Here is a 27851-nt window from a genome sequence, read left to right as displayed (position 1 = left end):
TGATCATTTGGTTTCTAAGCCAAGAGCAAACCAAAGCAGTAAACTGAGGAGAAAGAAGGGTTTCAGCCAACACACTGAGAGCAAAGAAAGAGAAAACTATTTTTAAAATTGACCCAAGAGTTCAAAAAAAGGCGTATGGAACCATTTAATGGTGGAGGAGGGATGGATAGTCTTATAATAAGAACACCATGCAAGTATTCCCACACCACTCTTGGTGGTCTGCAAAGTGATTTCACATGTATTTTATGTCAACACCAGCACAGTGAGGTAAGCAGAACCGTGTACCTCAGAGGCATTTGGAGATTCGTCAGAGTGGCAGGCTGTGCCTCGGTGCCTAGATTTAAACAGAACCATTTGACTCTGAGATCATCATATTATCTACCACCTACTCAACCTCCACACAAGACAAGGCCAGTCTGCAGCTCAGGGCAGTCTAGACAGAATAACCAATTAACTCTCTAAAGTTACATTTTGGGAAGATTTCTATCTAAAATACATTTTTTAAAAAATCAAAGGCATAGCTCTTTAGAATGACTTATTCCTAAAAAACCAATATTTTCCAGACCTATGATCAAGGCACGAGTGCATTTGCTAGACAAAATACTGGAAATGATTATTGTCCCCAGAGAGGCAAGCTATGTCACCACCGTCCTTAGTTCCCAAAGATTCTAGAGATCCCTATGTTTCCAAAGAACTTTTCTCTCTCTTATTTCTTATGTGCTTGATGATGCAAATAGCAGACATACAGCTAATGAAGGCATTGAAAGTGAGCCCCTTGAAGTAGCACTCTCTCTCTCCACAGAATGATCTTAGAAGACTTTTACTGGAGAATGTCATGTAGCTTTCCAAGAGAACCATTTTCTGGCATGGGGACCTGAAGCAGTCTAGACTTCCCTGGCAGCACCTTGAAGCAAGGTTTCTCAGAACGTGAGAGTCCAGGAAGGACTGGATCTTTTCCATCAGGGGTGCTCCCTTAACCAATCAGATTTTCTTTTAATGTTTTTGTTTTTGTTTTCTGTTGTCTTGTTTCTCTGTCTCTTGTTCTCCCTCCCTGGCTGTGTCTTGCTCTGTTCGTTCTGCCTGCTGTCTTTCCCCTGTGGCCAGGTGAGAAGCCCCACCAATGCAGCATCTGCTGGCGCTCCTTCTCCTTAAAGGATTACCTTATCAAGCACATGGTAACACACACGGGAGTGAGGGCGTACCAGTGTAGCATCTGCAACAAGCGCTTCACCCAGAAGAGCTCCCTCAACGTGCACATGCGCCTCCACCGGGGCGAGAAGTCCTATGAGTGCTACATCTGCAAAAAGAAGTTCTCCCACAAGACCCTCCTGGAGCGACACGTGGCCCTGCACAGTGCCAGCAACGGGACCCCTCCTGCGGGCACACCCCCGGGGTCCCGCGCTGGCCCCCCCGGGGTGGTGGCCTGCACGGAGGGGACCACCTATGTCTGCTCCGTCTGTCCAGCAAAGTTTGACCAAATCGAGCAGTTCAACGACCACATGAGGATGCACGTGTCTGATGGATAAGTAGTATCTTTCTCTCTTTCTTATGAACAAAACAAAACAACAAAAAAGAAACAAACAAAAAAGCTATGGCACTAGAATTTAAGAAATGTTTTGGTTTCGTTTTTACTTTCTGTTTTTGTTTTTGTTTCGTTTCATTTTGTACTACATGAAGAACTGTTTTTTGCCTGCTGGTACATTACATTTCTGGAGGCTCGGGGGGAGTGATAGTTCTCCCAGCCTCCCTTGGATGGTGGCCTTAAGGCCTGGTAGTGCTTCGGAGGTCCACTGGTTGGATCTCTAGCTACTGGCCTCTAAATACAACCCTTCTTTACAAAAAAATCTTTAGAAAAAAAAAAAAGTAAAAAAAAAAAATTTTTTTTTTCACTTGTGAAGAGCACTACAAAAATATATAACAAAATCTAAAAGGCCTACTGTCTTTAAGTACACCGCTTGCAGTGTTTCAGTGGACATTTTCACAATTCTGGCCGCTTGGACTTCACAGTAACCATTTAAAACTGTGGAATATATCACTTTCTGGTTGAAAACCCAGAGGGAAGGCCCTGCTCTTTTCCACCTGCCACGTTGTCTGATTTCTGTAAAAAGGGCTGTGGGGGTGGGAGGGGGTGTAGGTTTGATGGTGTGGGGAAGGCAAATGGCAGGCTTCTCCCCCAGATTCTGCTGGGTCCACACACCTTGGCCCACCTTCTCCACACCCCCCTTTCAGCAGAAGCCAGGAAGACTTGGACAAGCATCAAGCAACAGTGGCTATCGTATTTATTCAGTGTCTTCGCTGAGCTCCAGCCTCAGCACAATCAAGAGGGACTTTCATGAAAGGCAGGAATGCAGATAAAACAAAGATATCAGAGGTTTGCACCTATGTTTCTAGGTACAAGAGAAGGATTCTTTCCAACAATCTTTGCAAAAAAAAAAAAAAAAAGTGTCAGGATATATTCTTGTGGAAGAGAAAAAGAAAGAGAAATGGAGGGTGGGGGGAATAATAAAAAGTTCTTGAGGCTTTTTTAATTCAAAATTTTATAGAGGGGCAAAAGTGACGTTTACCAGATAGAATGCTGATTTTTTTAATATATTTACAACAGTATTTGTGTAAAAAAAAAATACAAAAAAAGTGAGATTGTTAAAAGTAATTTCTTTTTTTCATTTCGGTTTTGCATACACTGCCACCAATCCCTTCTCTTTTATTTTATTTCACACACATATATATATTTTTTGGTAAGTCAAGACTGTTAAGGTTAGCGATACTGCTTCCAGATAGAAAGAATAAAAGGCAATTAAAGTTATATTTGAAAGAGAGGAAGGATATTTTCTTCATATTTTTTTAAATTTTTCTTAATTTTTATTATTTTAAGTGTTGCCTGGGTTGAGGGCCTCTGGCCAGCCCATCCCTGCTGTAATTTGAACTGCTGCTTTGTATTTTGATATGTAGTTTTTCAACTTTTAGCAAGCTTATGTTGCTCCACTGAATATTTTTTTCACCAATTCATCTAGAATTCTGTTCTTTTTCACGGGAGGGACTTTATCGTTCAGAAACAGATGTCTTGCTTCTCTGAAAGTTTCATTGAGATCTTGTGATTCTAGAATTTCTATTGACTTTACCTTTTTTCTTTGATGAAACACTAGTACTCTAAAGTCTTGACAAATGGGTCCTTTTGTGGTCAGCCGGGAGGAGGAGTTCACGAAACTCTGCTGTCCCTCCTCACCCTTCACAACTGCAGAGAATGGCATTATCAGAAGCCTGTTGCAGATCAGGATGCCTCAATGCTACAATCACTTTCTTCCTTTCAAAGATCAGTTTCTGTTCCCACCCTGGTTGAGAGGGCTAAATAAGATGATTATTCCTTAGATGCCTTGTCAATCCTTGCTTGTTGGTAAGGTTTTAAAGAAACTAACAAAAATCTCCCAGATGCCCAACATCCATCGTCTGGAAGACCACCAATTCATTGCATCATCTTAGATGCCACTCTCTCTTCCTAGTTGAGATTTCTCTCCTCGGTCCTGATTAAGGTATCAGAATAGAGATTTTTCCATTATAGACAGTGTCCTAAAGGGATTCCAACTCAAACATAGGAATTCTTAAACCTTATAAAAACTCCAAAGGTGATTTCACTGCTGGGCATATTTTAATACCTGTAAGGGGGAAAGTATATCTTTAAACAAAGCAGAAACACTAAACTACAGTTAAAAAAAAAAGAAGGAAAGATGTATCTCAGTTTCAAAATTACTTTGCATTTGCATTTAATTTTCCTATCAGCAACTTATTTATAAAAAATAAAAAATAAAAACTGTGCAACAAATGGGGAGAAATCTTCCAAGGGAAGCAACTGTGTAATAACTAAATTGGTTTTACTCATTATTTTAGTATTGGTTCACTTGTATCTTTTCCATAAGTTTTTGCTGATAATTAGTAAGGTTAGTACAACTGGCGTATATGTGAGTTTGATTTGGTCCTTGGTCCTTAATTCAGTAAATATTTTGCTAGAAATTTTAATGTAGCCATGGATGATTAACTGACCTTCAAGTATTGCCCATCCTGATTTCTAAGAGGAGTCCTACCACAAACTATGTATCCAAAATTGACCTGTTTTAAAAGCTGGTGGGAAACAGCTTCAGAAATCAGAAAAAGTCCATTTTCTTTTGCTAATTGTGCTTTTTGAAGTAGCTATCTTAGACTCCAGTATTTCCACCTGCTACCAACAGAGGGAGCATTAGTTAATTAACCATGTCATAGAATTTTGATATTTTGAAAAACAAGTCATTCAACCCATGATGTAATACAGAAAAAAATTTGACATTAAAAAAGATCTTTTTAATCTAAAGGAAAATGACATGAAATCACTCAGCATATGTTACAAATGGAAGAAGGTCAAGAGCCACTTTAAAATATTTTGAATTATTTGACAGTAGCTGGTTTAAAATGGTGTCCGTACTCAAATCTTAGCAAAGTAGACAACATTATAAGATCCCCAGAAACTTGATCCTGGGTGCCAGTATGGACCACATTCAGCTATTTGCTTCTCAAATCTGAGGGAGACCCATTTGCCTAAATGTTGATTTGTCACATAAAAAAACTAAGCAATTGGGTTAAAATTTACCTTTTGTTCTAGAACATGTAGGGGAAAAAAATTCCAGTTGAGTTTAAACCCTAATATTCATCCTTCCCCTTCAAATGAAGTATTTCTCTCTCTGTTTTTTAAATGTTGGAGGACCCCTAAAGAATTCTTAATGAGGTAATCATTTTAATGATATGTGCTATCCAGGTTTACATAGCAGTAGACTTTTTCTTACTGTGTGTATATTCCTCCCAGACATCTCATAGTCCAAAACAGTTGACAGATTGTCCTCTGGAGAAAGGAAGAAGCTAAACTGAAGTTGGAGATGTAAGTTTGGGGAGAGGGAACTTGCTGTGGGGTCATTACTCCATACTCTGGTCTCTGAAAGAGCTGCTTTCCTAACTGACCTACATTAGGGGAAATAAACCAGTCTGTACCTGTTTCAAAAGGATAAAGGAGCTTTTAGTTTATCAATCCTTCCTTTTAAATTAAATAATCACCAACATCTTAGGAAAGGGGAAACATTTTGCTTTAAGAATAGAAGATAAGCATGGATTCTTTTTTATTTTCTAGTTTCAAATCCAACAGTCTTCTTACATTTCAAACGTCATGCTGGGATGTTAATGAGTGCTTTTAAAAAAGAAAATTTTCAGTAGCCAGGAAAAAAAAAATAGATGTAATGGAATCAAATGTTCCAGATATAAGACCTCTTAGGATAAGTACAGGGAATAAGAACTGGTATGGAAAAGTACTTTTTTTTTTTAAGCAATTTATGATTTAAAACTGGATTAGCTGGACAAGGGAAAGGAGAAAAGTCAAAGGAGAATGTTTATCTCAAGACATTTAGATGTAGTTTATGAAAAATAAAATGTCCTAACTCTAAAACATCAGTAGCATCTTCACAGAACAGGCAATTTTGCCCCATTAATATAATAAATGCTAATAATTGTACCCACCCCCCTAACTCCCAGTAAGTAAAATAGAACCCAAAAGAGGGAAGAAATTGGGACACATGGATCTGATAGAAATCTACACAGGGGAAAAGGTTGAGAAATAAGCCAGGACAAAAAAGAATCTGAAATGAAAATTTCTATATCAAAATATTTCTTACTATATAGTTTGCATTGTAAACTTTAGCTTTTAATACAATTTTACAGACTTTTTCTTCCCCAGATTCCTAATGCTCTATGAGTAAGTGTCGTGGATAATTTCCTGCTGTTGTTCAGGCTGAAGCCCATTTCTTCCTAGGCATCTTGGAGGTCACAGTAGCTCCTAGCCTTAGAAAGAAAGACTTGAATTTACTTTGTTTAAAAGTCACAGGGTTTTGTTTTGTATCAGCCCAACATTGTATAAGGACCAAGAAAACTTCTAACTCATGAGCAGTTAGAATGCATGCATTGTGATATGAAAAGAGAAAAGGTTTCCTCTGGGTGTGTTAGTTTCACACTGGTCCTGAAGACTTCCTGTTCCCCCATCGTCCAAGTACACCAACAGTACGTGCAAAGGAGGAGCAGGCACCACCTGAGATGCCCTTGGAATTTAGGAGAAGGGAGGGGGTGCCCTGTCTGTTGTGACCTGACTTAAAAGACATTGTATAAAAGAATTCTTTAATGTAGTCATGAGTTGAAGTCCAGGGACCTGGGAGCCATGGGGAAGAGAACAGAAGGTTTGCAAAATGTATTCAGCACCCAATAATCCGAAGCCAGAAAGCATCCAATCACAAAACTAGGAGGTTTGGCAAGATGTATTTAGAGAAAGCTCTGGGGTTTTCCACGAGTAGGGTCAACAGACTTTCTTTTGAGTGATTTCTGGCTCTGAGAAACCTCTACACTCACTATAAAAGAACTTTATTTAAATGGCCAATTTTGTCCCCCAGAGAAAGATTTTATAAAGAGAAAAGCAGGACACTGAAGACACAACCATGTGACTTGGTGTCAAACAAAAGGAAGGGCGCACTAGAATTTCAATAGACTCCCTGATTCCACAGAAGAGCCAGGCAACCCAGTGCCCCTCGGTGCCTAGTGTGTGAAGAGGGTGCTTGAGCTGCACCAGGCTCCCCAAGGCCAAGTGCAACCTTGCAGAGGGGCGGCCGCAGCTGCTTCCCCTTCTGTGTTCTCGCAGAGAAAGGGGCTCTTCTCCTAGGTGCCCAGGAAATAGATGGCACGGGGCAAACTTTCAAAACAATCTCTGCCTTGGTGCTCGGGCTGCAAATGGAGACAAAAAAGGGGCACAGAGGAGCTCTTGCTCTGGAGAGAACATTCCCAACAGCTCTTTGTGCAGAGTTGCCATTTGTGATGCTGCATCAACGTCCCCAAGAAGGAAAGCTGTGGTGACTCAGTGTTCCTGTAAACACAGAGCCTGGGAACTACTAACCCAAAGCATCATTTCTAGTACTAGATACTCAAATGATTAACCTGACCAAAACACCCCAAAGACCTTGCTCAGTCTCTGAGTATCTACAGAATGCTGACTCTGCAGCAGTCGGTGGTGCACGTGAATAGATCCCAGGAAACAGTGTGAAGCACGAGGGTCTGTTTGGATCCTTTCTAGGCTGAAGAGGTAGAAGATGAGGGCTGCACAGCATGGGTCCCTTTTCACAACTATGTATTTCACTGCATGAGGGGTAGAAATGCCCTGTGTTGAAACAAGAAACATCATTTTTCCACACTGCTGACCAAAAATGCCTGGATTCCAGTGTTTCTTCAGGCCCAGCCTATTGCTCCAAAAACTGAATAATTTCAGACTAAATCTAATCTGAAGTGACCTCAGTTAAGGTATTTTCACAGGAAGCCACTTATAGTAAAGAATTACTGCCTTAAATCAGAAAGCCCAGGGAAGAGAACAGAAATAGAGAGATTGGAAGGGTGTGAAGACGTAACCCTTTCTTGCCTTTTAATGGTTGCATTATCGCAAAACTGAGCCCTATTCATGACTGAAGACTATGGAAACAGTGACTTTACAGGGAGGCACCAAACATGTATGGAACTGGCTGCTTTTAGGAATGGCTGCTATTTCTTATCCTATTTCAGTAACATAGGTCTGGGCTGGATGTAAAATAGACATCCTATTAGCTAAATAGTGAGTCCCGTGAGACATGATCACAGGTGCCTAAGATGCTAGTTTGAATCATTTCCTTAGCAGGGAGAACAATCGCAACAAAAAGCTTTCTCTTCCTGTACAGTGTATATCGCTAAACTTTTTTTTTTTTCTCAGTTTCAGTGAGCATCTGGTTTATCTGGTGGCTTTTTGTTTAAATGCAAACTCACAACTTTCAAATCTTCAATGAAGGAGCACAATCTGCAGATCGTAGGGAAAATCTAGCTACAGTTATTGGAGTCCTGGCTTTTGCGATACCTAATTAGAGTGTAAAAAGTCCCTAACTAGCCCTCTTTCAAATTCAGTGGTTTCCTTGATTCAAAATGCTTCAATGAGATTCTAATACACCCAAGACAGAAAAAAAAAAAAATTAACCCCCTAGGAGACATCTGTTTCTACTACTGTTGCAACAGAAGTTTGTCACTGCCCAGCAAAATCATTGCAATTTATATGTAGATTCTAGTAATGAAAGGGACTTAACCCATCTAGTATGTCACAGCTGCTGTCCAAAATGTCTGTAAATGAGTATACATTATGCATGTACACACGCAGGGTGAGGTGCTCTCAGTACAAAACTGTTCCACGTTCATATTCCCCGGTGACAACAAGATAGAGTCTGGAATTTCCAGTTGGTCAGAGGTCTCACGTATCTTCTGCTCTGTTGCCTTAGTTGGATGCGTTAGTGCTGTCCAGTCTGTGATGAGGCTTTAGGACATTCTGAAGGAGCCCAACCATCAGTGATTTCTGTATACCGCTTTCATGAGAAACTTGAATATGCTTGTGTGAAGTTGAGTGCATGTAACCAACTGCGCTTCTATGGGGTTTATTGACGTGTGTGTGGACATGTGTCTTTGCGTGTGTGCTTGCTATAGTCTGGTCGTGTGTGCATCTCAAACAAAGCACACACAGGCATAGGTCCTGGTGCATAGATACGGTTGCCTCTTCCCACCATTGCGCTCAAGGCTGGTGGCTCCCTTCCCAGGAACCAGTCACCTGCCCACTCTGTTGCTTTTTGCAGCATGTCAGAGTTGGGAGAAACAAAGGCAGCTTGTTGGATCCACAACGAACCCACGGTGACAGGCTGCTCTCCTCCAGAAGAAGGTAGAACAGATGTCCTCCACTGGCAAGTAGACAAGAGGGAGAGCAGTCTGGGGCACCCCCCTCTCGCCCAGGTTTCCTGTGGAGGAGGGGCACCGGGGCCAGACAGGCAAGGCCCGTACAGACTTTGGCCTGAGCCCTTCCGTGGCTCAAAGGCCTCCATTCCTTTCCTCTATGCAACCCAGTGTATGCGCACAAACACCCACCCACTTGTGAGTTTGACTCCCAGACTAAAGCTTCCTTAATCCTGCCTGCATCTGCAGGAAACCATCATCATTCATAAACTGTGTCTCCTGAAACCAGTGTGGCCTTTGCCGAAGTCTTTCCAGGAGTGGGTTGTTTACCATGTCTAGCAGACCAATAGACTCTCAGAAGAATCTTTTTTGGTAATCTCTAAGAATTGACGGCTCTTGCCCAGCTCAAACATTAAAGTAGAATGCGCTCTAGTGGACTGTTCTGAACCAACGGACCTGGCTCTCACAGCTGACTTTGAAGGGTGGCCTGGAAACAGTCGAATTCAGTTTTCTCCACTCCCACACCCTTCTTTTATTAGGTGGCTTCTTATTTTTTATGACATGTGGATTATTTCTGCTCACAGAATTCAGAGGACATTTTCTTTCCTCTTCTATTTTGGTGACCTTTCCCCCTCTCCCATTAAGTAAGGCTACTTACAATCTTTTTTGTTGTTATTATTTTTTAAAATGTATATTGTCTTTCTATATCCAAAAGAAGTCTGTGACTGTAACCATAGGTATTTCTTTTTACTGGAAAAAAAAATGAATTTTTTTTTTTAATTAACAGTACTAGTGACTTCGTGGAAGAATATCAGTTACTATTTAGGTATGCTTACTTAAGTACAGTACACTACATTGCAGTATTTCTGAAAGCTAGAACATACACATTATATATAACAACTCTATATTGAAATATATATTACATTATATTCATTTTTCCTTTTGAATCTGCCTACAATCACAAGTTGATTGAAATATTATTTCTTCACATTTATCACCCATCACCAACCTGCTGCAGTTAATCTGGTGCATTTAATAATAATCATGACTGCTCTAGTTTGCTTTTTATATTATCAGCTTCAGTATTGTCTTTACAGGATTTTAGAATTTTTTTTTTAAGCTCGGACTTAGCAAATGTAGGAAAGTGAAAACTTTGTTAAGTATGGTTGACACAAAGAGATTCATAGTCAAAGTGATCTTGTTTAGCTGACCCTCTCAATATCTGAAGAACAAAAGAAGTGCATATGAATGTATCTGTGATCCCCTCTAGGACTGTCACTGTCTATATTTGCTTTTAAAAATATGACCAAGGGGCCACGTAACCTCCATATGATCTGGCCAACAGTTACAGGCTGCATTTCAAAGGGCTGCTCATCTGAGAAGAAGAGGCAGTTAAATGCCTAGTTGTCCCAACTGTATTTTCAAATACTGATTTTTAATACTAGCTCTTTACTGACTCCTTTCTGTTTTCAGTATGCCTGCAATTATTTTAACTTGTCTTCTGTGCTTCCCTGGAGGCAGCTTAGCAATATAATATTCATTTTCCTAGGAGTTTTTTTTAATAAAATCAGAATTTGAGGGACTTTTTCGTGACAGAGGCTGATAGAACTAGAACTCAGAAATGTGTAGATACTCTGTCACCCTCAGCATCTCCAGTTGTCTGCTAAGGTGGGGACTTGGCGCCTTCCTTCTTTAAGGCCCCCATGGAAACATCAGAAATAGGCATCCTGTTTCCCTAGCAAGAAGTATTTTCAAACAGTAATTTTAGATAAAGAGCTTCTTCAGCTTCCTTCAGCTACTCAACATAGTGCCTAGACAACCCACGGATGGATAAACTTCACATCTATCCTGGGTGCCTGAGACCAGCTCCACATTCAGGACAAGATGAAAACAGCTGTTCACCATACTCAGCGTGAGAGCCCTTCCCACACTGAACGGCTATTAAGGCCTCTCAGTGTAACACCAATTTCTCCCTTTCATCTTTTCTAGTAAATGTTTATTTTCGAATCCCACCCCATTCTCCTGTACAGCCCCTCCAACAAGTCCCCCCCTGCCCCGTTTCTTATCCAACTCCCTCCTTGCCCTCCACTCCCAGTACTCATTAAGGAACTACCTGCTCTGATCTGCTTGGAAGGAGTATTGAGTCCAAAAGCAAATTATCCATCTGTTTCTCCAAAGTTCTCAACTACATATATTTCTACTGAAAAGAAAGTGAAAGTTAGTCGCACAGTCGTGTCTGACTCTTTCCCATCCCGTGGACTGTAGCCCGCCAGACTCCTCTGCCCATGGAATTCTCCAGGCAAGAATACTGGAGTGGGTTGCCATTTCCTTCTCCAGGGAATTTTCCCAACCCAGGGATCAAACACGGGTCTCCTGCATTGCAGGCAGATTCTTTACCAACTGAGCCACCAGGGAAGCCCATAATTGTGAGTTGAGGGTGAGAGGAGCTGTTCTTTTGCCTCGGACCCCTTGATACCCAAACTGTATGAACTGCACTATTTTTCTCTTTCCTTTTCCTCACTCTTTTTTCCTTTTAATTATTATTATTTCTTGTTTCTCTTTAATGCTTTACCTGTTCCTCTCCTCACTGCCTTAAGAAAGTCATCATGACATGTATACCTGTGGCGGATTCATTTTGATATGAAACTAATACAATTATGTAAAGTTTAAAAATAAAATAAAATTAAAAAAAAAAAAAAAGAAAGTCATCATGAACCCTGAGGGCTCGTCTCCCTCCCTTCCCCCGCCCCCTTCTGAATGTCCTTCTTTAAGCTTTATGTGGTGAACGAACATTGTCGCAAGTGAGCTCAGCAGACTTGTAGGCAGAGTGAAGCATGCCTTCACTGTACTTTCAGGCCTTCAAAGTTATCAATATTCTTTTGAGAGTGGGAGGACCTGAGTCACAGTTTTAAATGTCAGCCGTATTAGCTGAGGTCATGAATTCTTTTCACCTTCACATCTGGCCAAAGATAAAGAGAAAAATATTTTCTGGCTTTTTTTTTTTTTCCCTCTTTTCTTAAATACCACAGTGTTCGAATTCATGATATGAGTAGACCATTTCTGAGGGGGAGAAAAAAAAAATCATCAATGATGATTCTTTGACTCCTACTAATATTTAGCCAAATGACATAGTTGCCAGAGTCTAGACCTAGCGAAATCTAATGAAAGGGGTCACATTTCAGAATAATTTTGATAACTATTCAAGCCTTAATGAGCTCTTCTAAAACAAGTAAAGCCACTTTCACTCAAAGGCATAGGAGACAATTAGAAAGAATTTTTTTCTTGCATTTATCTTTTTGAAAAACAATTGTTGATTGGTTTAGAACTTTAAGCAGTAATTTACTAAGGGATGAAAGGATTCCTAAAGTTTCTAAAATGTCTATTTTGCAACCAGATGTTTTTTAAAAGGTAAAGTTAACCTGTGCTTAAATAGAATAATATTAGGGCAGATCAGATACTTGAAGAGCCATGTAATACACTCCCTAGTACCTAAGCATTCACCATGTGACTTGGTGGTCATCATGCTAGGTCTCATTTCAATGAGTTACTCCCATCTAGTTGCCAGAGCATTGTCCCAAAGACCCATAGAGTTCTGGCTCTACCCCTTTACAGGATGTTTAAGACACAGTCCAAACAACTCTATAACACAGTCTTTCTTGACCTGAAAGTCCAACACTTACTGTGATACTGCTTTGGCTCGCTGCTCTTGGGAGGACCATTCTGTGGCCTTTAGAGTGCTACCTAAAGGTTTTGAGCACCCAGGGGTATGCTTTCATTTCTTGCTTTACCTGTTGACAAACAGAAGCAACATTCATGTCAGAAATGGAGTCTGAATTTGATTTGAGGCTTGACCCAGCTTTTACTGTAATCAAACCAATTGTTAACATCATCTCACACCTTAGAGAACGATGAAATAAAGAGATTCAAAAGACTCTGAGTCATGAATGTAATAGGAAACCAACACTTCTTAAAATCGGTATTATGTTGCTTATGACTCATTTTAATTGAACATGTTCTCCCCATCATTCCGATCTCCTTCTCTTCCTTCGTCCCTTCTGACTCTATTTTTTACAGTGCTCTTCATCTAAAGTATTCCTCTCCTCAGGCATTAACTTCTGAAAGAATAAAAGACTCTCTTTTAAATCCTGAATGCCATCATTTAAAGTATAATGTGGAGGAGGAGAGGATCTGGTTCTGTAGGTTCTACCTGGTCCAGTTTATCACCAGGATTCCCCCAGGATGCCTTCTTTTTTTTTTTTTTTTTTTTTCAGGATGCCTTCTTACCATTGTTCCTTTAGCTCTCCAAGAAGAGCTCTAGCCCCAAGACACTGGATTTTTCACCACAGCCTCTGCATGAGTCTAGATTAATGTCTAAATCCTGTTTAATCTAGCTAGTCCAGGACGTGAATTTCTTATTGCTTTCAAGCATCCTACTTTTCTAAGCTGACATCTGTCAGAAGCCCTAATGGTAACTAATGCAGCAAAATAATGGTCAGAAACATGATAGTATATATTTGGGAGGACAAGAAGGGATGTCCTTTTTTTCCCTCCATAAAATGCTTGCTTTCTCCCCCTGTCCCCACCACCACCACAATGCATTTCAGGAACTCTGCATCTAATTTTACAGATACGTAGTTTTAGGATTTGCAAATATAGCTTAGGAAATGTTCTGAGATTGAGGCTGGTAACAAACCAGTTTATTTTCTGCACTGGACTTTAGGACAAGTGTGCACAGATACAATTCCTTCAAAGAAAGTGAAACTAACATAGTAAAGCAAAGGGATAATACTTGTACACATTAAAACAGTTGTTTGCTATCTGTAAACCTTGATTTAAGCATAATTATTACTTTTTAGAAACCTGAAACTGGAGGAATGTGTATTTTAGTAAAGTTTGTTTGTTGATTTGTTTGTTAGCCTTTATCTCTTTCTTCTCAAGACAGTCAAGTTTTGATTCTTTAATTTGATACTGTTCCTGGCCCTAGGCATCAGTCAAATCACTGCCCACTTTTATCTTACTCCTTTCCCTCTTAGAATGAAAAGCCTTCCATTCTATCATTAAGGAGTCTTTTCTCCATGAAAAGCTTATCTTCCTTTTCTAGTAGCACCTGAGAACTTTGAGGAGAAAAATTCTCTCTTCACTTTGAGGGTAGAATAGTTAAAATAAATGCTATTCCTTGCAAAAGAAACCCCATTTACCTAAACTTATGGGAATTGATTGCAGAGGAAGGTCATAGAGTTACACACTACAAATCTTATTGCCTCCTCAAATTTTGGAAATAAGGCTGAGGATAATGTAATGAAAACCCCCTTTGGATATTTTTTATTACTATAGTACAGAATCACCAGAAAAGAAAAAGAGAATACTACTAATGACAAAACGAGTGGATCTATGGATTGCTATAATTGTTCAGATTTCTGTTCTCTTCATTTCAAAACTGCGTGTGTTCACAAAGTCATAAATGGTGAAACATCAGTCCTCCATTGCCTCACATGTCCTTAACCCGGCGCTGGAGGTGACAATCACAGAGGGAGATTGGCATTGTCAGTACTTCACCCATGCATATTCACACCACTATACAAGAAGGAAAAACCAAATTAGAAACTAAAAAAAAAAAAAAGAGGAAATTGTATTGCTTCATTTGAAAGCATACAAGCATACTGTTCTCAACTCAACTCAATTTACAGATAGCCCGACAACCTTTTTATAACCTGTCTTTTGTGCTATAATTTGCATTCATGGCTGAATCTTTAAAATAATTGCAATTTCAATTAAGTGAACAGAGGAAAAGCAAAGAGGGAAAACAGGACCATGTGATGGGACTAAATTTGATACAGTTCTGGATTCCTGAAGCCAGTTCTTAGAGTTAGCAAGGAAAGTCAGCACCATTTACCCTTTGCCATTCTCGCCCATTCTCACTATTATCAGCCTAAGAATTAACCTCATTTCTTTGTGATTTAAGACTTCTCTTAATACTATCAAACCCATATAAGAGAAATTATAGACTTTGCCCCTATTCCTAACTCTGCTTTCTGGGGCTTATGCAGAAAGAACTGACAATAAAATAATGGTCAAATCTGATACAAGATTTAGACATAGACCAAAGTGCTTAGTATATGTTCACTACCAGAGGGTTCTTTGAAAAGTAAGGTGAGTTACTCTGCCCCTGGCACAAACTTTGATTTGAAGCGATCTATATGTAGATTTGAAGGAGAGAATTCTCAAAAGCGTTGTCATCATTTAAACCTCTTCCTTTGTCCCATTGATTACATTTTCCCAGGGGCCTATTGAGATATACATTAAGGGTAACTCTCATACATCTAATTAAATTTAGTTTTTTGCTCTATTGTTAAAAGAATTGTGGTTTTCAGAGTAAATGAAAGTAGAGTCTCTTCATAATCCTCATGGCAAACCAAGGCAAGAAATTGACAGAATCAAGAAACTCTGTGGGAACATACTGTTTCAAAGTACTTTGAGTGTGCTGACCCCTCCACCCCACCCTGCCAAATGTTTCTAGAATCTATTCTAAACTGCATATTGATTCTCCTGAGACTTCCAGGGTATGTGTGGGTATGTGCAGACAAGCAGACTTACACCTGGAGGGTGGAGACCCAGACAAACTGGAGAGAATGATGCTAGAGGATGGTCAAAGGCAAAGCCTGTCTCCAAAATCACTCAGTACTCCCATATCCCAAACTAAGTCCAGATGAATCTCAAGCAAAAAGTAAGCTCCATCAGACATCCTGCTATGAATTTTTCTTTTCTTAATAATATTAGAAGAGGTACAATGCAGACTCAATTTTGGTGTAATAATTCACTTTTATATTTAATAATTGTACTTTTTGTGTTAGTGTGTCATTGAGCTATTTGTACCCGTTTTCAATGTATCATCCTGAGAGGGGCCTTGAGAATTTCTGTGTATGTGTATGTAGATCTGTATTTATGTGAAGTCAGAAAAAGTGGACAGGACAAGATTGAGGTGAGAGATGAGGTCAATGTGAAAAAGTGAGTGCTCTTAGTATCTCTATTTATGTTAGGTAAGGTGGCTGCTGCCTGGAGCCCTTGAGGAAAAGCTGATTGCACTATTCAAAAATAAGAACCCAGCACTGTTAAATTTAGGACCGTGTTTTGGGAAACAGGAAAGCTTTATCTTTTTCTGTACCTATTCCCTTTAGCATCGGAGCCATTTGACATGATGAAAACCATTCAATAAAAACCACTACTGACCTTTGCATTAAATAGCTATTTTCCTCTTCTAAATACTATCCTTGGTTTCAACTCAACTCCTTCCCTTTATATTCTGCCTATTGGCTTAACATTTTACAGAATAATGCCTAGGTGTTTGCTAGTTGTTTCTTTCCTTGGAAACAAACAGGGACAACAAAAGAGATGACTCACAGGAGTGTGAGGTGCAGACTGAATTCCCCACTTTTGTGGCACTGGTAACTTTTAGTAAGTGTTGTTTAGGGTTGAGCTTGGGTCTGTAATAGGGCTTTCTGGTTTTGTTTTTGTTTTTGTTTTTGTTTTGCACTAAATAAATATGACTGCACTGCATTGCACTACTGAAACGTATTTACTTGTGCCGGGAGAGAGTGTGTGAGGTATGGGAAAGAAAGATGCAAGTTACGAAACTAGAAGCACCACAGAAACGGAGGGTTGTTTTCATCATGCTCGGTCTTATCGAGGTTGGTGAGAATCTGTGGAATCTGCCAACTTTGATCAGGCCTAGCACTTGCCATGCTGATAGGATCTGTTTTCTTATTATAAAGAAGCTGAGTTAGTACTGTACATTGAAGATGTTTAAAAGGAGAAGTTTGCCCAACGTTGTCTCCAACTAAGCTTTCAGTAAAAGTTTCAATGGTGAGGAAGCCAACAGAGGTGACAGGGAAGTCTTCACCTCGGCCAGGGGTAGGGCCTCCTTTCAGAAAAACCTCACCTTGTCTGTACTGGAGGTATCCTTTCAGCCTGAGCATGCTTTTTCATCACTGGGTGAAACCTAGATCAGGCTAACCAAAGAGGAAGGCCATGCATGTGGTAAAAATCCTTTAAGATGACAGTAAGGGAACAGTGCAATAAACATGAAAACCAGTGAGGTGAAAGGTTTATTTTGAAACAAGCTAGGCCACCTTTGAAATTGGAGGAAGAGTTGGAGGATTAATTGGAACCTACTTACTAGCTGCTCCATCAGAGACTATCCTTTCTAAAACAGAAGACCTTAACAGTGCCTAAAAGCCTAGTTTTGAAGTTGGATTGGTTTTTGTTTTGTTTTGTTTTCAGTATTCCTTTATTTGATTTATTTTTATTGCCTTTGTAAATCTCAGAAATAATTAGAATTTGACAGCTCTTTAGTGACTATTAATAAAAGAATCTTTCACCACAGGAAAAGTAATGGATTGTGTAGGGAATAATAATAGGAGAGTGAAGATGCTGAAGGACTCTTCCAGTATCCAAGGTGACAGCTTTGAAGATTCTGGTTCAGTAGGAAAGGATCACAACTCGTATCAATGGGTATTGTTGAATTTCTCTATCACTGTCACATGTTGGGGCATCAATGTGGAAAATTCTTGGGTGATACCTGTCTTTCTCTCTCCCTCTTAGTATCCATCCAAATCTACTTTTCCAAGTTGAAATTTTTTTAAGGAAGCTGTCAGCCTTGCTAGGCAGAAGACTCCATTTAGAGCTTTCAGAACTAATGTAAGCGATCCCTTCAGCACTCAAAGTATTCTCTCCCTTTTAAATAAGAAACTCGAAATTCAGAGCTCTTAACAGATACTTAGAGATATGTTTTGGGTAAGCACTGAGAAGATACTGACTGTACCAAACCAAAGTTATACACAGAAATAATTGACCTTTTAAAATATATTCACATTAACTGTCCTAGGATACTTCTCTTGAGGCTTTTGGAAAATAACTTCTTCCTTAAAACTTGCATACCCACTCCAGTTTTGTCACCAAAGATTTTAATCTCTAGAGCCCCACTTCCTTTCTTACAAGGCAAAAGAAATAGAACAGGCTCAAGGGATATGCTTTGGTGGTCAAGTGATGATACTTAGGTTTTCTTTCTGTTCACAGTGATATATAACAGGAGACTTGTTGTTAGAGGAGCTACTGAATTGTCTCTATGACTTAGGGATTGGTTAGAAGTTTAAAAAAAATAGGGGAAAAAAATATACGATAGTACTTGACACTGTAAACTAGTCTTTAAAAGAGTCATGACCTGGAGACTGATGGAGAGAAAGAAACTTCCATGGAAGAGAGTGAGCTAAATCATTAAGAACCAAACAAGGATCATTGGTGAAACATGGGGCAGCGCGTACACAGAGCAGGTCGTTGCTCTGCGTGGCTGGAGCCAACAGCCAGGGCCAATAGGGAAATCGGATAACTGGCCAATGAATTCAAGTACTGGAAAAGCCACAGTTTGGGTTTCATTGTGGTTGCTGGAGGGGTTAAAACATCCATGCCCATGGCAAGGAAAATGCTGAGGCTGGTCTGTTGTGATAGTGCCTTTCTTGTTGTAGCAAGTACTAGGTTAATAATCTGTTTAGTTATGCTTTCCTGGATCATTGCCCCAGTCTCCTGAGGAGGTCTGAAGGGATAATACTCCCCTAGGATGAAGGGATAGGGTATTGCTCCTGGAATGCTGTGATGTGATGATATTTGCACTAGATTCTAAACGTTAAACTGGAGCGACTGAATGAGAGAAAATCAAGGATAGTTCCAAGTGAAAAGAAACCAAAAGCAGTATTTTCTGACTGATCCCATTTCTTTGTCTTCTTCTTCTTTTTTTTTCCTGGAAGCAACTTCACACTTGTTGATTACCAAGCTCAGCTCTTATCAATTGTTTTCCTTCTTATTTTATTCCCACACTGGACCATCGGTGTGAATTAACCATCAAGTAGGAATGGTTAGTGGAAAGGCTTCTGTCATTACAGCTTTGTAACCCTTCTCTCCTTCATAAAAGGCATGGGGGTGGGGAGGCTGCACAGCCATTGAGCCCTTGGGGAAGCCAGTAGGCATAGATGTCATGTCAAAAGCTGAGCTGATGCATGTTTGCTCAGAGGACATTGGGACCCAGAGCTAATCCTAAAGGATGCTCAGAAAGAAGGAAACCAACGTGTTGAAGAAAACAAAGGGAGGTGGTGCCCAAAGGTTGCCTATTTCTCCTCTCTCTTCTTTTCCAACTCACCTGCATATCTTCTCTATTGGAATTATATTTCATTTCAATATATGGTACCAGAAGAATTATTTGGTTCCTTGGTTTCTCTCTTTAACAGTGGTCTGGGAACCCCTCCAAAATTAAAAACAAATACCATCAGTGTCTCCCTTGTGGCCTACCAGTTTCTCGAATGCTCTCCAGCTGGTCTTGACCAGTCAACTAAGATAACTTGGAAGCTTTGGCTTGCTCAATCACCTCTCCACTTTTTTTTCCTTTTGTTTCCATTTCCATTTGAATTGTGAGTGATCCTATAGAAAGGTGGAAATCATGGGAAAGGTTTGGAGGCTGCAATTCTAGGGCATACTTGTCAGGAGTTTGTATTACCCCAAATATCTCTTTTTTGCCCTGTTTTCAGTTGAATCTGTTGCCCTGATGATAATTTCTATCATATTTGTGGTTATTTTTATGAGAATAGAGTCCATTTGCTATGTTTCTGTGAGTGCTTTTTTTCTATTTTCCCCACATGAATGCAGTACCAATCTGTTAATGAAGTATCTGTTTATTATATTATTAATATGTAATTCTACTGTAGACCAAAAATATAAAAACAAATTTGTTCATTTTAAAGATATAAAGAACTAGTGAGTGAAAGATTAAGAAGGAAAAGACCGAAGAGCAGTGGTTAACTATGTCGAGTTAGAAATCTAAGAGTAGCCTTACCTATTTTAACCAGTGCTTGCCAGTCATACCATAGTTGGGATTACATAGTCTTGGCTCCTTCATGCTTATGTTTTATAATTCTTGTTTGTCTGTTTGTTTTTCTTTAATGTAATTGAGGTTGCACATCATGCTGTTTTTGGCAATGCCTGATTTTATTATATTGTACTTTTACCAGTCGTTTCCTTTACAAGGATGGGGGGAAAGTTTTATTTCTTCTTTTAATTTAAAATTTGTTTAATGCACTGGAAATAAAATTGGACATATTTCACTGTTAAAAAATCAGAAACAAAACAGAACAGAAACCGCAGAGAAAAAACCAGCAACCAAGTAAGTAATAGGGGGAAAAAAAATCTATTTGTACTGAAAACACCATACAAAATACTTCCCACATGAAAGAGAAATACCATCAAATAAGAAAAAATAAATCGTTTAAAAGCTACAACATTTGAAATTAAAAAGATACCTGGATTCGGTGGGGATGGGAAAATAGGACATTCCGTTAAGATTAGAGATCTCGTTATTGTTATAGTTAATGCCCAAACTGGTTCAATGTGGGCAAGGTGGCTACAGAGAAGACGGCCCCAGCCTTCCACACACCACTGGAGCTCTCTGTTGCCTTTTCTTCTAGGCTTAAGCTCTATTGTAAGGGGGAAGAAAAACGTGCTATGATGGAGAAACTGGCTTGTGTAGAGGTATTTGTACAGTACAAGTGTGGACACAGCTTAGTCCTCTGCCCATCCTCAGGCAGGATGTTTCTTTTCTCCTTGAGGATTTGCAGCAGGTAAGCCCATGACATGGGAGACTGTAAAGGATTCTCAGAACATCAGCTCATGCTAAAGAGCCTCTTGACTCCAATCTGATCTCCCTTCTTGAGCATTCCCAGACACTGAGAGAGCCAGTTAACCCATACAAATGCACAGTGAAAGGAAACAGATTTTTTTTTTCCTAGTCAACCAGCTGTATCTTTTGTTTAATGTTTGCTGGGTTTTTCTGGTTTTGTTTTGTTTTAGAGTTGGGGTGGGAGTAGACGTAACTTCACAAACCTTATACAGTAATTGTTTTGCATCTTCCATGTTTTATGCAAAAGCAGACATTTAAATCAATAAATAATCGTGCCCTAGACTGAAAGTTAATGTTTAGGAGAGGAAAAAAATTGTTGGAATTTTTTCTACATTTTTTTGTGAAGAATCTTTTTTGGAAAGGAAGGATACATATTTTTGTTGTGTAATATTTTCTATTTTTGAATGCATTTTATTGGTACAAGACTGTTTTTTTGGTGAAGACATTATTTAAAAAAAAAAAAAGAAAAAAACTAATCGAAAAGTTTGCCCTTAAGGATATGCTGCAGTTTTGAGGTTAAAAAAAAAAAATAACTGATTCAAGATGCGTGTTAAAAGTTGGGATTATATTGTTGTTTTTTGTAATTGTTACAAGAAGAAGTTTGTACCCACTGCTGTTTATTTTGTTTCAGATGAGTAAGTAAAGGGATTGTTCTTGTTTTATTCTTTTTTTAGAGAAAAAAAAAGCTATTTATGAAATGTCAAAAACACTGGACTGTGAGTTTAAGTGTGGAAGCATTTTACCACCCTGTGTCTTCAACCAATTATGGGAAACCCCTTTTCTCTTCCCCCCCGCCTTAGCCTTGCCAAATGAGAAAAATGTAACAGCTGTCGGATGATGGAAGCCACTGAAGCCCTGCTTTAATTTTTATGGTTTGAAAAAGTTGGAAAACCAAAGTTAAATTTCTTTATGAAATCCCACTGTCCGTAGCCCTTTTTGGTATGACACAGCCGGTTGACTCCGCCTCTCTGTCTTGGATCATTGCCTTCTTAAGGACTGGGAGCCAACTCTGAGGCCACAGAGGCATAAAGATGAGAGTTGAAGGGTCATGAAGTCCGTGTGAGTGCGGCTTCAACTTGCCAGTGGGCAGTTTTCCCATCCTGCCCAAGGGCCGTGCTGACCTGCCTGAGGGGAGAGCTCCCAACCCCTATCACCTCCATCCTTGTCTTCTAAGACCTCTGCTCTGTGCAATGGCTTCACCTCTCTCAGCAGCCCACCTTCCGTGGATGGGGTGGGGTAGGGAGGATCCAGTTGAAAGAAAATGCTGTGGATGCTATGAAGGGCCCCCCAGCCCTGGGGAAGGTGAGGCAAGGGACCTCTAGCACAAGGGAGCTTGCCTGCCTCATCTTTGTCTCTGTGGCTTGTCTATCCATCTGCTCACTGTGAAGATGGAGAGGCAGAGTGCCCTAAGGCTGTTCAATAGCTTTTCCATATTTTTTCAACATTGAGAAAATAATTTTTTAAAACTGTGATTTTTTTTTTAATCATTTGGCTGGAGGGAAGGGAAAAGGGAAACACCAAAAGCTGTAACATGATTAACTGGAGATATTTAAACTGGGGGCACTTTCTAGACCAAGACAAATGAATTTCGTTCTGGACCCAAAAGCAGCCAAATCTGGAGACTGTCTGTGACAGAAAGCTGAAGAGAGGCCTCCATTTCCTCCTTTCTCCTTTCTTCTCTCTGTCTTGAAATTCCCTCTTCTCCTTTTCCAACTTTCCTTTGACTGCCCCAATGGCCCTTGGTCTCCCATTTCATACCTGTGTGCACGTGTACACACAGACACACACAGACACACATACTTGCAAAATACCATTTTTCTTAAGGATTGTGGGACCGAATAAAATCATGTGCCTTCATTTTTTCCTTTTATAGCTAGATGAACCTCTTCTTTATTTTACAGCATTTAAACAATAGAGGAGGTTGAAATGTTAGTGGGGGAGGACTTGGGTGTCATTTAGGAAGTAATTTTTGTTTAGCACATTTCCCCAAACGTCAGTACAAAGATTTCAACCCCTTAATCATATTCTTTGGACATTTAGAGCATCCAGTAACCAGATACATGACAGCCTACACCCATTTAATTTTTGAGCAATTCCTGAAAATTTGATTTCATAGACTTCTTTGATCCTTCTCAAAAATGAGGTGAGCAATGGCGCACAACCTTGTTCTCCCAATCTGGTGCTTATGCATGTGGCGTGGGGTGGGCATGGGGGTGGGGGGCGTGGGTGTGTTTCGACAAAGGGTGCATTCCTAAAGATCTCTGGTGCTGACAGGCCTCCAGTTCCTTTCAGAGACTGCATTTGACACATTTTACACACGAATGGTATCACATGCAATATTTTAACGGAGCAATGGGAGAGGCTCTTTGAAACGGGGTTTTGCATCTTTTTTGTAACATTTTGATTTCTCTGGTGCCTTATTCCTACTGGACGCTGGCACTCAAATCCCCACATGGAGCTGACCCAAAGTCAGCCTGGGGAGTGGGGACGCCCGGGCAATGCTGGAGCGGGCGGAGCGTGGGGAGGCTGGTGTCCACTGGTGGGGAGGGGACTAGATGGCATCTCTTAGCCGAAGCCGAGCAGGAACTGCACACATCCATACATGGTGAGCATTTCTGACCTGTAACACGCCGCAAACTCATCCTTCCTCACCTGAGCTTTCCTTCCTCCTTCCTCTTCTATCTCTGCCTTCTCCCAAAGGTGCTGCTGCTGCTGCTACTGAGGTGCCCGGAGTCCAGAACGCCCAGTAATCACTCAGGCACAAGCCTGGCACTGCCACGTCAGCCCCTGGCACGACCGAACCCGGGTTTCTCTTACTGGGGGCTGAAAACCGTCAGATTTTTCTCATCAAAAATGTTTTCCAAGAAATCATTGGATTACAGTCATTCTGCATTGAAAATGCACTTTAAAAAAATAAATAAAAGCTCCAGACTGTTTAAAATGTACAGAGGGGGCAGGGGAAAGATAAACATGTGCTAGTGTCTGAACCCAGTTCAGTTTATCTCCAGTTGAAACGATATACACTATATTATGTATAAATGTATACACACTTCCTATATATATCCATATATATATAGTGTATATATTATACATGTATAGGTGTGTATATGTGCATATATACACACATGCACATAAATCCAGATGCTCATTACAAAACCAGATGCTACACAAACAGCAGCAGAGGAAACAAGGTTGGACTCTTGCAACAGATCACAAAAAATAAAAACAGCCACTTGCAGTGACTTTGGTCATTTCTGTATGTTCACAAGGAATGGATTGTAACAAAGAAAAAAAGGAACAGTGTTAGTGAAAGAGGAAAAATGGGCGAAACCATCTTGATCCAATGGGAATGCAGTAATGTTCTATACCATTTCACCTATTTCTTTTTGTCATGTTGATTTGATTTCAGTTTTCGGCTATTAAATTTTCTTTAACTCAAATGACCCACAACAAAACTGAACAAAACGACTACAGCGAAAGCCCTTTTCAGTGGAAGAAGTCAGAAATCTCAAAACCCTTGGCCTGACTCAGAACTACCATTTGCAAACCAGTACTCTTAATGTTTGAAATAAAACTGAAAAAAAAAAAAACAAAAAACCTTTTTTGAAGCACCTTAATGTGGCCACCCATTCAAGGAATGGGTGCCACTTTTTTCTTTGAGCACCTTATTGACGTGTTTTGCTATCTGCTGTCTTTCTGTTACCTGTTGGCTGAATGGCTAGCTGTTAACACACGCATGCGCACAGACTAGAGGGCGGGCCTGCGTGTTTCAATGAAGTTTACTGTGGTGACTGCTGAAAGGTGAACCCGTTTCCTGATCTTCCCGCCACAGTGTTGTGATAAGATTCGAAGAAACCGTATTCCCTGCACAGAAATGTTTCTTATCACATTGTATCTTAGTATGGAAAGGAACATGGTCCCTTTTTTGCAATTGCTACTGTACACACACACACACACACGCACACACACCACATACACAAACATACTCATTCGTCCAAGTGGTATTTTCAGTGTCTTGTGTGGTTGTCACTGTTTACGCGGTTTCTATTTCCCAGTGAATCTTGAATGGAGGGCAACTTTTCTAACCAGATTGTCTTTTCAGTCTGAGGACCTGGGGATTGGGGAGGAGTTTGAAAAGAAGAAGAGGCAAGGAAAAAGAGATCTTTAAACTGAAAGAATAATTTCCCACGAGGAACCTAGGCTTGATGACCGCAGAGATTGTCCCCTCCAATCCTTGCAGGTGGGCAAGGGACACTGTTGTATCAGTCTGTGTACCGTTCAACCCATGGAAACACGAACACACACACCCATCCACCCGTCAATATATACATGTGGTTTGGAATGAGCAGGTCAATAGTTTTGAGAGGGAGTTTGTTCCTTTTTTTTTTTCCTCATTATACTCTTAAATTGTTGTCAGTTATCAAACAAACAAACAAAAACTTGTTTTGAAAAACCTTGCATACGCCTTTTCTATCAAGTGCTTTAAAATATAGACTAAATACACACATCCTGCCAGTTTTTTCTTACAGTGACAGTATCCTTACCTGCCATTTAATATTAGCCTCGTATTTTTCTCACGTATATTTACCTGTGACTTGTATTTGTTATTTAAACAGGAAAAAAACATTCAAAAAAAGAAAATTAACTGTAGCGCTTCATTATACTATATTATTATTATTATTATTGTGACATTTTGGAATACTGTGAAGTTTTATCTCTTGCATATACTTTATACGGAAGTATTACGCCTTAAAAATACGAAAATAAATTTTACAAGGTTTCTGTTTTGTGTGGAAGAGTAATTGATGTTGCTAAGAATGATGTTTGTTTTTTGGGGTTTTTGTTGTTTTTTTTTTAAATGTTACCAGCACTTTTTTTGTAAGTTTCACTTTCTGAGGTATTGTACAAGTTCACACTGTTTGTGAAGTTTGAATATGAAGGAATAATTAAAAAAAAAAAAAAACTCTTCTCTTGGTTTCCTATTGTGTCTTCTTTATATGGTGGCACTGTTTTTACACATTCTTTCATACAGTGTGGCCTGGGTCTAGTCTGAGATGATCCAAATTGAGGATTAAACCTAAAGGGCCCGAAAAATTCTCAACATATCCACCCTCTTGCTATGATAAGCAAGAATTCCAGGATCGATGATACGGAAACCACTTTGGGGAAATATGAGGCCAGCTGGGCCTCCTGACAACACCTCGCAAGTGCACACGGACCGTTGGCTGTTGTACTTGTTGCTTAGTCAGTAAGTCACATCTGACTCTTTGCAACCCCATAGACTATCGCCTGCCATTCTCCTCTGTCCACAGAATTTTCCAGGCAAGAATACTGTAGTAGGTTGCCATTTCCTCCTCCAGGCGATCTTCCAAACCCAGGGATCAAGTCCACATCTCCCGCTTGGCAGGCAGGTTCTTAACCAGCGGGAAGCCCTATGGCTCATTTACTGTTACCTAAATTGATTCACCTTTTCCCCCTTCTCCTTGTACCAGTATCTCTCTGCCTACTGTGGAAATAACCAACCTTATATGACACTGTGCCCATCTATCCCTGTATCTTCGTATTCAAAGAAAACTCATGGCTCAAAATATGTCTTCATCTGGGGACTCCCAAAGATCTCCTATTTGCTCCATAGGCTCTTTCTCATACGCTACCATAAGAGCTCTTGAACCTCATCATTCTCATGGAAATTGCCGGTTAATGGAGAAAACGTACATCTTGTTTGTCCCAGGTGAAGTCATCACAACTGAATTAGATTTGCTGTCTCCAGTAAGCATCTACATTTCACTCAAAACTGTGCAGTGTTTGCAAGAAATGGAGGAAATTGCTTCAGCTCTGGTGAACTTTAAAATTTAACAACTAGAAATAAATAAAGATTCATATATGTCAAGAGTTAGATTCTACCATTCAAACTCTCAGTGGTGTGGAAGTTTATTATTATTACTGTTGAAAGTTACTCAGTCGTGTCCGACTCTTTGCGACCCCATGGACTATACAGTCCATGGAATTCTCTAGCCCAGAATACTGGAGTAGGTAGCCTTTCCCTTCTCCAGGGGATCTTCCCAACCCAGGGATCAAACCCAGGTCTCACACACTGCAGGTGGATTCTTTACCAGCTGAGCCACACGGGAAGCCCTATAAACTAACAAAAAGATACTTGGGCAGGTACATCAAGGAAGGGTCCAAGGACTAAACAGTCCCATCTGGAACTCTCAGGAACATGCAGGCTTCAGGTTGGAGGAGGTGCAGGTAGATGGACATTTCCACCAGTGTGAGGAATACAAAGAGACCCAGGCATGGACCTGGGATGGGGAGAAATCTAGGCTGAAAGGTGACCTCTATGAATTAAATATTGACTTCTTGCAACTTGCTCACCAAACACCTAAATTCACCTGATATTCTAGGAAATAAAAAATAGGAAGAAAATATTTTCCTGATGCATGATCTTCCCCTATTTGATTTCTATGAATCTCAGCAACATGTTAATGCCAGCCAACTTCACCCAGAGCCTTTGAACTCTCTGTGAATTGTCCACAGACACTTTAGGCTTCTTCCCTACCTGTTGAAAATGTGGTTCAGTTCAGTCGCTCAGTCGTGTCCAACTCTTTGCGACCCTATGGACTGCAGCATGCCAGGCCTCTCTGTCCATCACCAACTCCCGGAGTTTATGCCCAAACTCATGTCCATTGAGTTGGTGATGCCATCCAACCATCTCATCCTCTGTCATCCCCTTCTCCTCCTGCCTTCAATCTTGCTCAGCATCAGGGTCTTTTCAAATGAGTCATTTCTTTGCATCAGGTGGCCAAAGTATTGGAGTTTCAGCGTCAGCATCAGTCCTTCCAGTGAATATTCAGGACTGATTTCCTTTAGGATGGACTAGTTGGATCTCCTTGCTGGCTTATATATCTATAGTAACGGCACATAGATTATTCATATGAAACTTAACAGTTAATAAAGTTTTTCCTTCATGTACTTTAACCATCCCTACAATTGCTTTATGAAACATTAGTACACTTATTTATAGAAACAAAATTTAGAAATATGTGTCCTTCTCAATATAAACCAATTAATAAACTAGTACTTGAAGTCAAGCTTTCAGAAATCCAATGATATATATACCATACCAGTGTTTCTCAAACTTAAGCCAAGTGTATACACTTACAAAAGAAAAAACATTAAGTCAGAAAGAGAAAAATAAATATTTATATTAACGCATATATGTGGAATCTAAAAAAGTGATATTGATGAAACTATTTGCAGGGAAGGAATGGAGATGCAGATACAGAGAACAGACGTGTGGACACAGGGAGACGGAGAGAGTGGGATAAATGTAGAAAGCAGCATCGACATATAC

General features: G+C 40.0%; 1 protein-coding gene across 29 annotated transcripts in view; it reads left to right on the top strand.

The window, feature by feature from the left end:
- Positions 1-27415, top strand: part of ZBTB20 (zinc finger and BTB domain containing 20) — an 869429-nt gene extending 842014 nt beyond the window's left edge. For all 29 annotated transcript variants that reach the window (XM_055568256.1, XM_055568236.1, XM_055568251.1 and 26 more), the window contains one exon: positions 1105-27415. In XM_055568256.1, the coding sequence (XP_055424231.1) occupies positions 1105-1526 (422 nt within the window). In that variant the 3' untranslated portion in view covers positions 1527-27415. The remainder of the gene's footprint in view (positions 1-1104) is intronic.
- Positions 27416-27851: the final 436 nt, after the last annotated feature.

The sequence above is a fragment of the Bubalus kerabau genome, chromosome 2 (genome assembly GCF_029407905.1).
Source record: "Bubalus kerabau isolate K-KA32 ecotype Philippines breed swamp buffalo chromosome 2, PCC_UOA_SB_1v2, whole genome shotgun sequence".
Taxonomy (NCBI): Eukaryota; Metazoa; Chordata; class Mammalia; order Artiodactyla; family Bovidae; genus Bubalus; species Bubalus kerabau.
The sequence above is the reverse complement of the archived record's forward strand: the minus strand, read 5'-3'. Positions and strand labels throughout refer to the sequence as shown.